This window comes from Vipera berus (genome assembly GCF_964194415.1).
Source record: "Vipera berus genome assembly, chromosome: 2".
NCBI classification, from domain to species: Eukaryota; Metazoa; Chordata; class Lepidosauria; order Squamata; family Viperidae; genus Vipera; species Vipera berus.
Genome location: NC_138203.1, coordinates 212,997,168 through 213,016,610, shown reverse-complemented (window position 1 = coordinate 213,016,610; position 19,443 = coordinate 212,997,168). Strand labels below are relative to the sequence as shown.

Genomic DNA, 19,443 nt, shown 5'->3' with positions numbered 1-19,443 from the left:
TTTTAGGAAATGTGGTATAGAAACAAAGTGAATGCTTTCTAATTCTTCATATTTTAAACAACCAGGGCATTACAGAGACCTGTGGCACATCTCAGTTGTCCATGTTTATATTTATGTCTTTATTTGTGAAATCTATCCCATGTATTCACTTTTTAAAAAATAAACCTGTGAACATGCCTGCAGTGCTGCAAATAATCTAATTAGGAGTAACTGTCAGTCCTGATCATCTCAAAGGTGCTTTTTCAAATGGCAACTGGACTTTGTTTTCCCTTGAAGATATTTTGCTTCTCATCCAAGAAGCTCATCTGAAGAACTGAAGAAGCTTCCTGGATGAGAAGCAAAATCTTCAAGGAAAAACAAAGTCCAGTTGCCATTTGAAAAGCACCTTTGGGACAACCAAGGCCTGGATGATTGAGAATCTCCATAGACATCTGTCAGTCCTGATAAATAAATGGTTATTTCCAACATCAGAAACCATAGCTCACTTTAATGTGAACTATGGTTTCTTTGATGACCATAACAATTTAGTCCTCAGTCTCCCCTTTTTAAAACAAGAGACTGACTCTTGTACTCTTACGTCACTCTATTCATTTCTTGTTTATTTTTTTCTTTGATTGCTCTGTGCAATTTTCCTCTCATTTTTATACCACCACTTAATGTCCATTTTACAAACTGGTTTAAATATGTGCTCCTATCTGTTGTTCCTTCAGGCAATTACTTAGTCCAATTATGATAAAAATGGCAATTTTAGAAGCAACTTTAATGTGTGAGTACACATGGGGCATAGGCCCATCCCAAATATGCACGCTTCAAAATGTACATGATGCAGGCAAGTACATTTTATGTCTGATAATTTTGATGGATAAACATTTTATGTCTATTTCCCCAAATATGGAGATCTCAGAAGGGAGAGAAATTCCTTCTGATTGCCAGTGCTAATCTCTAGTGACATATTCAAAGCTCCTGGATATGGACATTTTCAGGCATTAGCCATTTATACATTCAGTTTGGAGACATGTGTCAAGCATCAGAAGTTATGGGTGCTATGGAAAACTATGGATGCTGATCTATATGGTGCTGAAATTTGTGAGAAAAAAAACTAGAATAGGGCTTCAGTCTGGCATGCTATTAGGTGCTGCCACTGAAATTGCTGAGATGATGCATTGCATATAAATGTAGCTTAGATTCATTTCCCAGAGTATCCAGTTATTTCACCAGAACTACTTAGAGGGTTATTTTCAGTTATAATAACACTAGAATTGTTGGCATAGACCTGACATCCAATTACAACTTCATATGTTCAAATGTCCTGTTTCTTACATAGGACAATTGCAAAATTATGATGAATCAGTGAATCAATCTGGTACTTTTATTTGCATCAGCTATGTAAAATCAAATTATCTGATTATGCATTTCATAAGGCCTTTGATGTGCTGTTCCATATTACATGATACAACTGTACCATTTCCTTAAAATAATATTTAATATTTATGAATTATGTCCACACCCAAACCATTGAACAGTTATTAGCTATGTATTTGTCACAATGAATATTCATATTTATCTTTTGCAGACTTAAGTGCACACTCCAGTTTTAGAAAGCTTTCCCTAAGAGATACACAAACTAAAATAAGATAAAACATCATATATTGATTTTTGTGTTAGCAGGATTAAGCCCATAGTATTTTTATTGCTTTTTGATTGAAGAAACTAAACACAAAGACAAAAATTGCAAAATACAAAATTACAAAAAAGGAAAAAAAACATTTACATCGATTGCATAAGAGTTTTGTATTTATGTATGGTTATTTGATTTCCATTAAAATATCATGGATCATGTTAACATGTTTATAAAAATGTGAATGGCACAATAACATTGTGAATTGTCCAGGGGTTTGATTGACAAGTAAGACCTGGTAACTAGATAATTGCCATTGGCTTTAGAAGATGATTCTATTTGTAGCATGGATAATTAAGAATCTCAGTAATAGGAGATATTATTCTTTGTTTAACATAGTTGGGACTTTTTTCAAAACAAAGCTAGGCCAGAACAAAATGGTGTCTGTATAAGCAAGTCATTTTTATTTAAGTCTTAGAATTAATACTTTTTAAATCTTTTCTGGGTTACAGAAATGATCATTACATGACATTTCAATGTTAAAAAGCCTAGAAATAAATTTCAGTCACTTTTCATTGCAGTCCAGAATGAAATACTGCTAAATACAACTAAATAACTGATAGAAGGAAATGTTAAAACATCCTTATTTGACGCCTACCTGCCTCTATAAAGTATAACAATTGTATTTAAGGATGTATTTGAGAAATAAGAAACAGACCAAAGTTTCATTTCTGAAATAGTGTTCTTTTCCTATTTCTCAATTTGCAATGTAAATATTATATTTTTATTTCCCATGTATTCAAGCTTTGTAATTACAGTATTTATATGCATGAAATGGAAACTGATTATCAAGTCATTTCTCTTAAAACACTGGTGTGAGTTTCATTAAAGAAAATAGGCCTTCTGATAACTGAGCATGTGGAAAATAGGAGATACTACATGTTAACTATGCTGATTTAAAATGATTTTGGGCTACATATTTATTATTTAAACATATATTTTTGGTATAGATTCTATAACATAATTACAAGCTTTTTCACTTGGAGGAATGGATCAGAGCATAATTTGCCTAGCTAATTGTGTATGAAAACACAGATACTTGAGTTTTCAATTAATCTCCAATTAAATTTTCATAATAATCATGTTTTTTTAAAAAAAGATCACATTTAAAAAAGAAAAGAGAAACTATGTTCAATTGGTCAATATTTTGTATACAATCAGCCAAGTAGAACAGCTTAAACACATATATACTTTTAACAAAAAATAAATATATTTATATCATTAGCTTTCTACCTTACTTTTATTTTGTGCAACTCACGGTGACATATGTAATGTTCCTGCATCCTATTTTCCCCATCCAAGCAACTTTATGAAGGTGGGGTGGGCTGAGAGGTCCAAGGTCACCCAGCCAGCTTTAAAGTCTAAGAGAAGACTAGAACTCATTGTCTCCTAGTTTTTGATCCAGTACTTGAACTAATGTTCCAATACATCAGATTAAAATTCAGATATTAGCTAGAATAATTAATTGTTAAGATGAGAATGGGTGTTGGTATGCATACATTATGCCTGGGTGCTTAAAGACATGGAACCCTAAATGGCCTTTATTTATTATTATTATTTTAATTAATGTGCATTTGTGTGTCATACATCTGTCATCCTGAATCTGGTTAGTTATATATTTGTATTCCTGTGTATGATTAATAAAAATATGAAATGCATTGTCATGTGATGTAACAATGGCTGCTCGCTTGTGTTTTTTGTTTGTTTTAAGTTAAATAGCTCATATAAGTATCAAATGAAATCTTCTCCAGGTTCAAAGACAAATTATGTCTGAATTACAGATGCTAATGACAAACGATGGTGCAAGGTTATTCTTTTATGCCTTCTTTGCTGACTTCATTGAAAGACCTAGCTGGTTGTTGTTAAAACCAACTAATAAACTAGGCATTTCCAGTAGGGCTCTTTTAAAGTCCCTGTATTTCAAGCCTGCATAGTAATTGTGAAGTTTGCAGTTGGAGATCCATAATAGATTTTAGTTAAATAAGTAGCCAGTACATGTGGAGTGGGTGTGGGAAATTGAATTGGGACAATGATATGAAAGAAAAAGGCAAATCTTTAGCCCTTTATTCTTTCACTTTTCCCATCAGAATCCTACCCCATGAACCCACAGATGAATAATTTACCCTCCAAGATAGTGATAGAAGGGAGAATATATAGGTATAACATTCTTCTGTAATTTGCTGGCGTGGAAGTTCCAGAGGAAGGGAGGGCATCTGCAAAACTGATGATTTATTATTTATTATTATTCAAACTGAGATCTGAATTGGGAATCTTTCCAGAGTACAGTGATTATACTACTGCTGCTCACTAGATTGTGAAGTTAGGAATAATCTCTACAGGTACATGGTCTCCAACAAGGGTGGATCATGATTGCCAGAAAACTCGATGTACACTTGAAAAGAACTGAGTGGTAGATTATCTATAAAGGGACCTGCAATGAAAAACACATAGGATAATTTATTTTAAAATTTATTCTTCGTAGTTCACAAGGTTTTGTTTGTCACTTCTTCCTCATCATTTCAGGGATATGGATTACTTTTGTTCATAAATTCTTTTTTATGTTAAAAAATTGAATCTTCCCTCATTTGTAGAACTAAACAATTGTTAGATAAAACCATCCAGTAATATCAGATTGAACAATTCATGAACCTCAAGACCAGTTATATTATAAATATTGCATGATCATATCATGGTGTGTATAAGTGTCAACTAACAGGACTAGTTAGAGCATGGTGACTTTCTTATAATAGCCCAAACTAATCTTGATAAGTTGGTTATACTTCCGTATCTCAAGGTAAAGTGATACACAACCAACAATAACTATTTTAAATGCATAACGTACGTAACAATGGCTGTGATAATTACAGGTTGTAGAATAAAGCTGAAATGTGTCAAACAAAAATTAACATTCTTTGTTGTTACAGAAAGACCTACATGCTCAGAATTTTAGAGACACTTTTTCCTAAATTTGCATTTAATCCACTGCAATTCCCCAATGAGTTAAAAGAGAATATTTGAAGCAGATGAAGTAATATTATAGTAGAATAATTTATTTAAAAATCTCAAATGAGAAAGGCTGTTAAAGTCAGATCTAATTCCTGGTATAGAGAGATACATATATACATAATGCACATCCACATATTGCAGTTATTATTTTGTTACCAGACTTGTGAAAGTGACATACAGCAGTATACAATTAATACTTCAAAAGCTGTAATATATATTTTAAATCATAACCAGAATCTCCCAGATGAAACAGAACAAGTATATGAGGTCAGCCTTGGGCTTCTCTCTCTTTCGTGGAATATTCTGAACAGAACAATGTTAAAATACGGATTTGTGATTTCAATAGAAATTCTAATTCTGAAAAATAGTGATGAACTGTTACAACAAAGGAATTCCCTATTGCATCATGGATAATGCAGTGAAACAGTGTAAAATATGTTAAAGCTAAGCACTCTGAATACGTGTTGTCAGAGAAAAAACATATATGTGCTTATCTTTTTCATTGCCTTCACAGAAATGTAGAAAGCTCTTACTTTTTGAGTGATAATTTTCTAATAGGACACTCATATACGATCTGACATATGCTAGGGGAGCAAAATGGAAATCCTGTGGGATTCATTAGTATAAAAACTGCAAGTTGGTTCAATCAAAAGTTGTGGTTTGTCACAAGAAATTCTCATACCCCAAAATAAATGCTTGCTGTGTATGAAAACAGAGCTAATATAATTATGTCTGGGAAATAACATTTGCAAATATTGTTATCATTGGCTTTTATGCTAGTTATTCCAAGAATACATTCAAATACTGACAGGTTAATTATATATTCTAAAGCTTTGTTGTGTGATCTGAAAAGAATGTTTTAATACATAACTATTGTATATCTATCCAATTTCCTCTATTCTTACATTTTCTTCTAGCTTATTACGCCACATGCTATCAGAGTTCAAACACCACCCCGACATATTCCTGGTGTTGTGGAAGTTACATTGTCCTATAAATCCAAGCAGTTCTGTAAAGGCACACCTGGAAGATTTATCTACACAGGTAATATTGCTTTAATTTAAATATAAGTTTTTATGGGAAAAGGTATAGTTGACCAATGTTTGGTGGTGTTGCCACTTTGAGACTGTGCATTATAATAATGAATATTCCAAATTAATGCAGATTTCTCCAACACAAAGAAACTTTTATCTTTTTATCACATGACAATTCAAATAATAATTTGTATCTGTGAAACATCCAGCCACACATTCAGTAAGACTTTTACTGATTATATTTCAATGGAAAAATAATAACATCACAGCCTAACTGAAAAATCAAGTTCACAGTAAGAGGAAAATGTTTTGATGACCTGGCTGTTAGTCACAGCTCTTTAGAAATTTGAAAGATTGAGAGTCAGGTGAAAGGAATCAGACTGTGTTTACTTTTTACTTTTTACATCTGTAATCTGCCTTCCTATAAACTGAAGCTCAAGGCAACGTAAAGCAGTGATCATAGAAATAAATACAATGACACATTTATTTATTTATTTATTTATTTATTTATTTATTTATTTATTTATTTATTTATTTATTTATTTATTTATTTATTAATGGGACTTATATCCCGTCCTATCTCCCGAAGGACTCAGGGCGGCTAACAACAATAGCATATAACAGAAATTAAGATAAAATTAAAATTAAAGTCATCTGTGCAATAAATTAAAATTAAAAATTAAAAATAAATTAAAAATTGTAAACATAATTAAAATGCCTGTCAGTCCAGGTCAGCCAGGTGGAAAAGGAGTGTTTTGAGGCCGTGGCGAAAGGACCGGAGATCTTGGGCCATCCTAAGCTCAGGGGGAAGCTGATTCCATAGGACTGGCACTCCCACAGAGAAGGCCCTTCCCCTGGGGTTCACCAGCCGACATTGTCTAGCCGACGGTACCCTGAGGAGGCCTTGTCTGTGTGAGCATACTGGGCGATGGGAATTCGTTCCCGGTAGCAGATGGTCCTGCAAGTATCCCGGGCCTAAGCCATGTAGGACTTTAAAGGTAAGTACCAGCACCTTAAATCTCACCCGGAGGGCAACCGGTAACCAATGCAGCTCATGGAGCAGAGGTGTTATATAGGAGTATTGGGGAGCTCCCATCACTACCTGTGCAGCCGCATTCTGCACCAGCTGAATGGCAGCCCCATGTAGAGACCATTGCAGTAGTCTATACGGGAGGTAACGAGTGCGTGGGTGACTGTATGTAGGGCATCTCGGTCCAGAAAGATTCCACATATGGAATCTATTACAGGTCTGATATTTTATTTTTAGAAGGAAGAAATGCATGTCCTCTAATGACTTGAGAATGATCTGAATGGATCATTTGCTCCTGTCCAACTGACCACAGGCTGTTATTCTCTGTTGATTATCAGGAGAGGTTCTGAACCTTCATTCAAGTATTCCATAGATCAGGGAGTCTTCAAACTTGGCAACTTTAAAACTTGTGGACTTCAACTCCCAGGGCTGCCTGAGGAATTGTGGGAGTTGAAGTCCTCAAGTTTTAAAGTTGCCAAGTTTGAAGACCCCTGCTCTAGATGTTGAGTATGTTTTCTATGTTTGTTTGAGATGTTTTACGTGTATTTTCAGAAGCCCATGCCCCTCTCTCAAGTATTTAGATTTACTCTCTATGCCTTAAAAGCCTTTCTACTCTTTACAAAAAAGAGGGACTTACTTTGGATTGGTGCTCAGCTTGATTCTCCAATATCTAGAGCCACAGGTGGCATCCCTAGATGAATGAGGACATCTCTGGAAACATTGGAAGAGATTTTTGTTGTTGTGCTTTTCTATTTTACACATTTTAAGAGGCGTATAAATGACAACATGAGGTTTCTAAAAAGTGAATCCCTCCCATTTCATCAGCCAATCAGCCAATCAATCAATCAATCAATCTCAATACTGCCAAAAGTCCTTTCACAGAAAACAGGATTAGCAGGATTGAAAAAACAAATAGGCAAAAAAACAGGTTGAAAGACAGAAAAAAGTCAAGGAAAGTTGCAATCTTTTCCCAGAGATGAATTTGTATCCTCTGATCTATCTTTCAATTGACAGATGCATCTTTAACTTTTCTGGGTTGTTTTAAGGCTTTCCTTCATTCAGTTCTCTGTCAAGATCAGGCAGTGATTTAGAACAGTTTTCATGGATTTTGATGGAAGAAAGATGGAGAACTAGAGATAATGAGCATATTGGTAATTAGAGATAGATGAGAAACACATTCAATTTTCATTCAATGCAAGAGTGATATATTTGCTTTTCGATAGCATATATAGATGCAAAAATGTGTACAATAGAGAAAATGTAAATGAACAAACAAAAAATGTCCTTCCTTCCTTCCTTCCTTCCTTCCTTCCTTCCTTCCTTCCTTCCTTCCTTCCTTCCTTCCTTCCTTCCTTCCTTCCTAAATAGGCCAAGTGAGGAAAAGTAATGAACTGCAGAAAATCAAAATTGTTAATTTTCCCCATACCAAACTCACCACAGTTCAGAGAACATTTTATGTTTTTGATGATAAATAATGGTAAAAACAGGATGGACAAACTGAATCACATAGACTAATGACCAAGGAACTGAACAAAGGTTCTCCAGTGCCGTATTTAAAATACCTGCCAGTCCTGGACACTTAGCTATGCTACTGGAGTTATGAGTGTTGTATTTCGAAATATTTGTACTCCAAAATACTTGGAGAAATAGCTTGCCTACTCTGTGGTTGATGTTTTAAAAAATATCAGAGTGTTCCAGCAAAACCAATGGAATTTTTTTCCTCAGTTCAGATAATTAATCAAAGTATCCAGGTCTCTATTTCAGTAGTGCACAGGCCATACTTCTAGCTGGCTTTCTTATCTAATTATTCCTGGACTTAAAGTATTTTCAAAACTGTTGTCCAACAGGTTAAAATCTTGGAAGCTAAATACAGAATGTTGCTGTTGGTGGGGGTGGGAGCAGAGAATATAAATAATGAAATTATACCTATTCTATGTGTTATAGGGAGGTGCTCACTAGGGCCTTTATTCACTTGGCCAGTTCTGATATGGGCATAGATGTAGTAGACCCCTCTCTCCAATGGATGTTTCCCATACTCTCAGGTCATAATGTGGAAATTTCCATTATAAAGGGTCAATTCAGAAGTCAAAGAGTCAAGGAGTCAAGAATATATGTTTGATTGTACTGACCACTAAGAATAGGAATATATAAATGGGTGACACATTAAAGGATATTTGGTCACTATGAAAGTATCTATCTATCTATCTATCTATCTATCTATCTATCTATCTATCTATCTATCTATCTATCTATCTATCCATCTATCTATCTATTTCAACAAATGACTCTGAGCAGCACACATCATAAAATAAAAAAAATGAAAAACAAGCAAATCAAAACAGCAGAAAATAAATGTATATGGCATCAAGTAAGACTGTTTCTATATATTTTAATAAAGTGAAGAAATGGGACCCTTAACACACTTGGGGCCTCAAGCCTTTTGCCTTGCAAAAGCCCAACAGGGTTCAGGTCGTCCTGATACGTGAAGGGAGAATATTCCAGAGGATAGGGTCTACACAGCAGAGAATGCATGCCTCCTAGTTCCTGGCAACTGACATTCCTGCAATATGCCCAACCTGCCTGACCAAATGTAGTACATAGCTACATGAAAACATTTGTCTCAGTACTGTATCAGCTTGCTAACAATGAAAAACTCGGTTTGACTGTATAGTAAATGAAAGCTTGGCAGCTTTCCTGAGTTATCTCAACTGCATTCACCAGCAGTACAGAGTGATAACACAGTGCTAAACATAAGGAGAATTTTGGAAGGATTGCCTTCAGGATATGTGCCAGAAACCTCCAAAGACTTATGACCATAATTTTTCAACACATTTATGTTTGAAAACGATAGTGAAATTAAAGCTGGATCATACAATGCCAGTTCCTACTTACAGTGCAATATTCAGATTTATTCAAAAGTAGGTGCTTCAGTGAAGTTTCTTATCAGATAATATAATAACATGTAGTTTGTTTCTGTATGTCTATGTATGCAAACTGACAATACCACTGAAAGTAATAGACAAAATAGAGGCCCATAGAATTCAAATGTTTTGATGAAATCTTGGAATGATTTCTCATTATTTTGTTTTACAACAACCATTTTGATTGCCATTCTTCTTCCATGTCTATATCAAACATTAAACTGCTGGAATTAAGCCACCTTCTTGGCTTTGTCATTGGCCAAAAATAAGTTATTATCAGTACATGTTTCTGGTGGTAGCCGACATACCATCAGATAGGCTGGACCCTCCATATTCACATAGCGTGTTGTTATCCGCTATGTTTATTTGATTATCACGACTTCTGGATAAGGCAAAAGTTGAATCAATAGCATAAGTGCTCCAGGGCAAAGCTCCTTCCTTTTAGCTGCAGACACTTTTATTTGTTCTTCTTCTTCTGTATCCCATAAGGACATCCCTTTCCCACAGTCCTTGTGCAAACCTATTTGCTCTAGTGTGCAGTACTGTAGTCTTCCCTTCCTTAACTAACGTGGATATATGTGGCATTGTACTGATACCAACAAACTGAAAATTTTTGATGCATTTTGTTTTATTCCATGATCTGTTAAACAGATACCCATTACCTTCTTTTATCTGGCCAAGGTTTATTTTACAAGGCCACTACTCTGACATGCTTTTTACATGAAAATAGATCAAGCTCTTCAATTTCAGCTTAAACTCTTGTTTAATTCAATACTCTCTTCCCCAGACTTACCTTTAAAGTAAAGAAACAATGTTGCATCTATCACAGGCAGTGATTTGGATCCCCACCTCAAACCCTGGTTTGCAGTGGTTCTGCTTCTTCTGCATCCAGACTTGCATTCCAGCTTCTTTCAGTCCTGTCTACCCACAGACACTTATCTCAGTGGGAAGGGGGTGGAGGATTTGTTCTCATCTGTGGGGATTTTGTTATTAAACTTTTTTATATAGTGAGCATAGAGGGCTCTACGTAATACAGGTTGCATGGTTGGTATGGTAAAAAAAAAGAGGGAATTGTTCTGCACTCCTCCCCTGTTTTTATCTTTTTCTCTTACACACATGTAATAAACATACTTACTTCTCACCTCTATAAATGCCTTTAAACAAAATGCAGGATTAGAGCGAGCCTGCCGATCAGTTTTAGTTAATTGAAAATTATAGGATTGACCCAAGAGGAAAATTTAGTTTGCACTCCAATCACTATTACAAATTAAGGAAAATTACTACAATTTTGTTTAGCTAAGGTTTCACACTGAGCTCACAAAATTAGCTCAGTTGCCCTGACAAAGTCAGCACTTTGTTAGTGATCAGGAGAAACAGGGAAATAATAAGACGGTGGTGTGTACAAATGAAGCATAGAAGAAGCTATGGTGCTTTACAGAACTAGGCCAAGTGGTTTTAATTAGGATTACTAGTTCATTGTAAATTTTGAAGAACAATCAAACTAGCAGATTAGCTGTTTCTTTTAAAGCTAGAATGTCTTGCCATTCATTTTTCCCATGAGAACTTCTTTTAACTCCCACATAGCCCCTCCACCCTGTGAGTCTTATTATGGGTCTACAGGAAATGGACCAATTGGAAGTTCTGATACTGTAACATTCCACAATCACATTCCAGTAGATGGGAGTTTTTCCACAGTGTTGTCAGTGAATTCAGTGTTCTGGAACGTTTTACAAAACCACAGAGGCCAAATGTTTTCTCAGAGGAGTTTGGCCTCTGTTTTTGGCTGAAAACAGTGAGACATCACTTGCTGTTTATTTATCCTGCAATGGAGAATGGGAAGAGAGAAGAAGAAAGAAAGAAAGAAAGAAAGAAAGAAAGAAAGAAAGAAAGAAAGAAAGAAAGAAAGAAAGAAAGAAAGAAAGAAAGAAAGAAAGAAAGAAAGAAAGCAATCTTACGAGGAGTGCTTTTTTCCCCCCTCTGATGAAAATGTCTCTCTTAATGGCTCCTTTTTGTGGTTAGGTCTTATTTAGAAGAAATTATTTTTAATCAGGGTTCGGCAAAATATCCCCTCAGGCCACCTGTCTGTAAACTGTTTTCTTCTTTTTTTCCTTTACTGCTAAATGCTAATATTTTCAAAAGGAAATGCCTAGTGACCATTGTTTAGATTCTTCCTCACCTTCTTTTAACTGCTAACAACTTAGAAATTTGATCTGTAATAGTTTTAACTAATGAATCAAAATCTGCAAGCAGAGAGAAATGTTACAAATGTTAAAGTATGTTTATGGAAACCACTACAAATGATGATTAATTTAATTGGCTATGTTTAAATATCTTTTACAATTAGCTACAAGGAAAACAGATTTATTCCTTTAACAATATTTATTAACAGACTCTGGATAGTACTCAGTTTAGAGAAAAAAACACACCAGAACCATTATATTTGAATGTTTAGGCTAAATCTTACATACTTCTTTGGAGGCACTCAATGGGACTTTCTTCTAAGTACATATGCACTGGGTGTTATCTGAGGGGAATATTACTAGTATCTAATAATGATATTCACTTTGTATAAGTATTAATTTGTAACAGTAGAATCAGATCCACTGATAATGGCTCTGATCCTACTGATGCCACTAATGCTCAATCATGGTATCATGATGCCACTAACTCTCAACCATAATGACGAGCACAGGATGCCATTGTTGATGGTATTAATAAGGCTGAAAGGTCTAATAGGAGATTCCCCCATCTAGGTCCAGATGTAGGACACCTATTGCAGTGACCAATGTCATTTCTGTTCCAAGACTGGGCTGGCATCCTGACTGAATAGGGTTCAAATAATCCATTTTGCCTATACTCTACATCCATGATTTTTTCCACAACCTTCTGTAAAAATGGAAAGATGGAAACAGAGCAGAAGTTGTCAGATGTGGTTGGATCCAGATATGGCTTTTTTAAGAAGAAAGCAGATCACCTTCTGTTTCAAGGCAAGTTGCCATCACTTAAAGAAAGCCTTCCAGATCCTGCCTGGAACCATGAATGAGCCAGGAAGAACATAGATCAAGCCTCTAAGTCAGACATGTCAAACTTGTGACATCATGTGACATCACACAACATATTGGGACAGTTTTCCCATTGTCGGCAATGGGCCGGGCGTGGCTTCCACGTGACGCATCCGGCCTGTGGGCCGGCAGTTTGACACCCTGCTCTAAGTGGTAGTGTTCAAACTATGGAGGGCTCTATTTATTTCATTGGGCATGGCAAACTCAAAAACAATCTTGCTAATCAACATATTGCCATATAGAACAGATAGAAGGTATTTCATCCATTACAAATCCCATAAAATCATCTAGCGTGCCTTGCATCTATCTACCCTTTCCTAAATGAGTCTGGTTACTCTAAATAGGGTTACTGGGTGAGAATCTGCATATGAAACAAGTGCAGAGAAGAACTGATATCTTGCAGCTCTTACTGACACCGCATAGTCTCTTGCCTGATTTTTAACAGTGCTGTTTTATCTTTTTATTTTCTATCACTGTCACACTAGACAGATTTTTAGTAGCTTCATTTCCCTTGGTTTCTTAGTAAACACAGGAGCCACTTGGGTTCATTGATTAGGCAGAGACCAATGCTTTGGATCCCTTCATATTGGCCAGGATTGAAAGAACTACTTGCCAAATTTTCAGCATATCCTCAATGGATCCAATAAGAAGATTGAATGGGTCCATTGCCCTTGCAGAGATCCAGGTAACATCATCCATGCTAGTGAGTATGGAGCTTGCTCTCTGTTTATATACAGTAGCCTACCCTGCCAGTGCTGGTGAGGGTTGATGGGATTTTTTTTTCTTGATAGTTTCTTGATTAGGGTGTTGTTTTCTGTTTGATTGCTTGCCTGGTGTTAATCCCTACTTATCTGATTGGCTACTGGAAGAGGATGTGTTCTGGTCTTTTTGTTTCCTTCTTAGATTTTTAAAAATTATCTCTCTTGAATGGTGTATAAATGTGGTTTATCTCGGTTTGTCTATTGATGGCTGAGCAAATCCCACACTCACTAGCACTGATGATATTACCTAGTTGGGTAATGAAACACTTGCAAATAAACAGTCAATCTCGTAGAATACCAGAGATTCCAGCAGTTAACCCTGAACTGCATATATTTTCTTCTATTAGGGAAATATTTATATTTATAGAGAAATCTCCAGTATTACTTTCCACTAAAGTTGGCAGCCCTAGTTGCAGAGGTTGGCACTTTAAGGATTTTTGTTTGTGTTTATATTTTTTTACTGCTTTTGCTGGTGGGTATGGGGGAGGATATCGTATTTAAGATCATATTTCTGATTGAACTTGCTGTTTGTCAGTTTTTGTTTTGCTTTGAAGATAAGCTCAGCATCCTGAGTCAAGAAGAAGACACAGGAAAACATTGCAATTGTTAAAAATTAGTTAAAAAAAAGAGCTGATCATTAAATCACTGGTAGTGCATTGAAATTGGCCATCCTGGTAAGAATACCTCTATTAATGTTACTAGAGATACAACATCAGTGTTGAGATTTGAGCCAATGAAATCAAAGTTTCCTTTCTAACTGAATAAAATGCAGTGGTAATCATTAATATATACTTTGATTTATACAAGATCTGCATGCTTAACATAATTTTAGTTATAAAGAGAATTTATTATTTTGAGTAATATTGCCACTATACTTCCTTAGAAAGGAAGTCTTAAATCTGCATCAGGTTTTGGTCACCATGATGTAAAAAAAGATGTTAAGACTCTAGACAGAGTGCAGAAAAGAGCAACAAAGATGATTAGGGGACTGGAGACTAAAACATATAAAGAACGGTTGTTGGAATTGGGTATGTCTAGTTTGATGAAGAGAAGGACGAGGGGTGACATGATAGCAGTGTTCCAATATCTTAGGGGTTGCCCCAAAGTCAAGCTATTCTCCAAAGCACCTGAAGACAGGACAAGAAGCCTGGGAACTTCACTCCTTGATTAGATGGAAACTAATCAAGGAGAGAAGCAACCTAGAACTAAAAAGAAATTTCCTGACAGCTAGAACAATTAATCAGTGGAACAACCTGCCTCCAGAAGTTATGAATGCTCCTACACTAGATGTTTTTAAGAAGAGATTGGACAACCATTTGTCTGAAATGATATAGAGTTTCCTGCCTGAGCAGGGGGTTGGACTAGAAGACCTCCAAGGTCCCTTCCAACTCTGTTATTCTGTTATTCTTAAAATACCTGAGCCTTGAAAATCTTGACTTAATCTTAATTCTTTATTCTGTTCCTCAGATGGACTGATCACAAGAAATAAAAAGATAGTCCATAAACAAAGGTTCATTTCATAATATACATAATAGGTGGTAGAAAGTACTTTCTATTGATGACACCATAATGTGGGAAAAGTTGATAAGAACATAATCAAACAGATAAACTGTTATAGATTATGAAATGTTTCTCAGCTTTTTACAATATGATGCAATTTCTAAACTATACATTAAGAGTAAAGGATTAAGAGATTAAATATAAAAAAGGTGGCAAAGTAGCTTTCTTGTTGTTTAGAGTTTTTATTCCTCAAGTTTCCAGCAAATATATGGTGACCATAATTGCTATCCAACTTTAATAGATAATAAAATATTTATTTTCATGGCAGATTTCACAACATATACATGTGCAATTACTGAAATTTATTTGGCATACACTTTCCTTTATCACTTTAAATTCTTTAAGGGCTATACCCCACATATAGTCATTTTTCACAAATAAGGGCTCATTCACTGCAGAAGACAATAAACATAATACCATCCAAAATTGTTGGGAGTCAAGCAGCATACAAATATGATAAATAAATAAATTTGATTGCAGAAATATAGATTACAGATTTGGGGATATGGATATGTACTTAATTCAGGAAATCAAGGAGACTGATTATGTTTTAGTTTTCAGACTAAGAAATTGTGACCTTCCCTAAATTACATAATCTCCATTGTCAACAGAGTGCTTGATCCCCAGTTTTTTAACATCCTAGAATAGAGCTCTAGCTGCACCTGCAGTGCAACATTTACTGTTAACGATTAAATCCCATATATATTTTTTGTATTTTCCATTCAAAACCAAAAAAAAACCCCAAAACAAAACTGGACTGCAATTGTGAAAAAGTTGATAAGGTTTCAAATTAAGTATCCGTCACAAGATTCTCACCATTGATTGCAATAATTTACAATGCTCTATACAATGTTCAGTGAAATCAACCTTTATCTTAGTATAATGTTTCCATGTGTAGTTGCTTGTGATATATTTATTCCACTAATATGATGACAGATTAAGCACTCAAAAATTAAATTGGCTTTTCCTGAAAAAGCACTACTGTAGTTTTCTCTTTTAAGAAGGTGAAAATGTCATGTTGTCCAACCAACTTTCCACCCATTCTGCTCAGCTAACATAATATGGCACTTTGTTTTGAGAATATAAATTGTGGTTAACCTCTTGGTCCTAGGAGCTGCCACTTTCCCCTGTTTGTTCATTTGCACCTGGTACTAGTAGTTACCATCAGGAAACCCTTATCCTGACTTCCCGAACATCTAGGGCAGTGATGGTGAACCTTTTAGAGACTAAGTGCCCCAAACCCGGCCCCACCCCTACCCCCTCCACCCCTGCCCTGCCTGCTCCACCCCCGCTCTGCACTCCGCCCACCTGCAGGGCCACCCACTGTCTCCATAGCCCACCACAGCAGATCATCTAGGCAGCCCGGCAGCACCATGGTGGCCACGCCCTCTGCCCGCGCCCCACAGTACCATCTGCACATGACAGGGTGCAAGGGCAGAGTCTTGTCCCTGCTGCCCAACTGCCAAGTCCTTGGCTGTGCTGCTCTGCACAGGCCTTGTTTGGGGGCAACTCTCCTCGGGAGAGGGGCTGTTGGTGAGGAGGCGGCCATGGGGGGAGGCGGGGCTGGGGCAATGGCATACATGCCCACAGAGAGGGCTCCGAGTGCCACCTTTGGCATGCATGCCATGGGTTCACCACCACTGATCTAGGGTTAATTAAAGAGTCTTTATGAATTCCCCCACCCACCCAGGTCTTTCTTGCAGAACACAAAGAAATAATAGTTTGTTTCTTTATTCAAAATGTATAGATCTAGCCTGAAAATATTCCTAGATTGAATACATCTTAACTTTTACAAAACCCTTTTTCTTATGGGAAAAAATGTTCTCTGAATTAATTTAGAGGGGGGAAAACGAGGAAAATATTTAAAACCTGCATTGATATTTGAAAAATGGATTGGTTGGGAAGGTTTTTTCCCCCTTGCTTTTATTTCCACTGATGGTATGGCTGTTTTTAGTACTGCAGAGGCAGAATATTCTCAGGAACAATGCTAGGTCATGATAGAAGTGATATATTCCAAGAATATAACTAGGCTGTTGTTCTATGCTTTGAACGTTTTGTATTCTAAAAAGAGAATTGGCACCTTTGAATCTTCAGCTGAGCAGAAAAGCAGAATATAAGATGAATGAATGAAGAATGGATGAATGGAGATGATGTTTTTGATACTTGTTCTTTTCTTAGTTTTAATTGCCAAGATGATGCTAGCAATTACTTTTTATCCTACAAATGATAAAAACCCATGGCTGGTATATTCAGGCCATTTGCCCTCTTTATATTGCTGCAATTAACTGAGAGCTTCAACCTTTGCTTTGAAGATGGATGGGTGATGCAGTTCACCAACTAATTGCAAAACATTGGTTCAGTGGCATAAAAAACAACAACAGTTTTGATGCTTAGCAAATAGAATGAGCTGTTTCTAAAGATCATCTTGTGGCACACAACTATAAATGAAGGCTTTTAAATCCTGCTCTGGCCTATTCTACGAATGGTCTTACATATATAATGTAGGCAATATATAAGAAGAATAGAGATGAATGTACATGAAAATGTTATAGAGCCAAGGAGAAGCAAAAATTTGACATGATAGCAGTGACATGATAGCAGTGTTTCAATATCTCAGGGGTTGCCACAAAGAAGACAAGAGTCAAGCTATTCTCCAAAGCATCTGAAGGCAGAACAAGAAGCAATGGATTGAAACTAATCAAAGAGAGAAGCAACCTACAACTAAGGAGAAATTTCCTGACAAAACAATTAAGCAGTGGAACAACTTGCCTCCAGAAGTTGTGAATGCTCCAACACTGGAAGAGATTGGACAACCATTTGTCTGAAATGGTATAGGGTTTCCTGCCTGAGCAGGGGGTTGGACTAGAAGACCTCCAAGGTCCCTTCCATCTACTCTACTCCACTCCACTCCACTCCACTCCACTCCACTCCACTCCACTCCACTCCACTCCACTCCACTCTACTCTACTCTACTCTACTCTACTCTACTCTACTCTACTCTATTCTATTCTATTCTTTAAAAACAGGTTCCTAAAAAATCCATCCTCTGTGTAGCTGGGAAAAGCTACTGGTCTATTTGTTCTGAGCTTGCTAGCGACTCCTTTAGATTTATTTGCTGCTGCTTCAAATACAGATCTTTGGGTGATCAAAGACTTATTGTAATCTAGAATACTTTAACATTTTCATTTCTTTTTCCTTGGCTTAAAGTGATATGCAGCTGATTATGCTGGAATAGTGGTTTCTCCAGATTAAATCAGCACATTCTCCACAGTTTGTCCCTGCACTTTATGTACAGTGAGAGCAAAACATGACTGTATTAGGAACTGTGTCTGCTGAAAAGGGATATCTTCACCTTCTGATAAATTGAGCATAATTCTTGGAATCATGACAATGCCATTTTTGAATGCACCAATGGTTTATCTTTGCTACCATGAAATTATTGTGGAGTTCCTCCATGATTATTCATGTTCCATTGCAAAGCCTTGAAAGATCCTCATTAAAATTATTGGAAATTCTGTTTTCAATTCCAGTTTATGTGGTGGCAATCCAGAGAGTTCAAATGAATTATGTTGGAAAATGAATAACATTAACTCCTTCCCTAACAGCACTGAAGGAACTATAGTCTTTCATCATTGCAGGAAAGAATCTGATGCACATGGCATTGATTTTTCTCATTATCAAATTAAGGGGAACCAAGAATTCTTTGAGAACAGTTCTGCAGGATTGTTAAATGTTAAATAGATGAAATCTATCTATTCTTCCAGAATTCTTGCTGGCAGAACCATATCTTCAAGTAATTCTATTTCTTCAGTTTGAATTTTCTGAATATTGTATTATCCAACATCCTATAAGAACAGAAAATATCTACCTTTTCCTCACTCAATCACGTTTTCTCTTCAGTTAAATCTTGACAAAAGTTCTCCATTTATATACATTTTTTTATGTATAAATTCTCCACTTCAGCATCATTATCTTTTTTCACATACTGAAAAGAGTCCAATCTATGGATTCAAAGCTCTTCCTCCTAATCACTGGGGCTTTCATCCCAGACAATAATCTCACACATGAAAGCAAATTTGTAATATTGGAGCTTGTTTCAATGTTACAAACAGTATTTTCACTTACTGTGATGGATATCTTGAATCGTGAATGCGCTGTCTTACCACCAAACATCAATGTTGCTGCAATACCAGATAATGTTACAGCAATAGCAACATCTCCATCTCCCTTAACTTTAGCAAGGATGAAGTTGGTAACAAATGCCTTTCCTGTACCTCCTGGTGCATCAATAAAAATTATTGAAGAAAAGTTGCTTTGCAAGCACTTACACACAATCATATACTTTGCTCATTACTCAAAAGGGGTCTCATTGTGTGATATAAATTCCTGTC

At 36.1% G+C, this 19,443-nt stretch overlaps 1 protein-coding gene across 6 annotated transcripts in view; it reads left to right on the top strand.

Moving 5' to 3' along the window:
* Positions 1-19,443, top strand: part of EBF1 (EBF transcription factor 1) — a 376,035-nt gene that overhangs the window by 300,792 nt on the left and 55,800 nt on the right. For all 6 annotated transcript variants that reach the window (XM_081317698.1, XM_081317695.1, XM_081317697.1 and 3 more), the window contains exon 10: positions 5,602-5,728. In XM_081317698.1, coding sequence (XP_081173824.1) covers positions 5,602-5,728 — 127 coding nt within the window. The remainder of the gene's footprint in view (positions 1-5,601; positions 5,729-19,443) is intronic.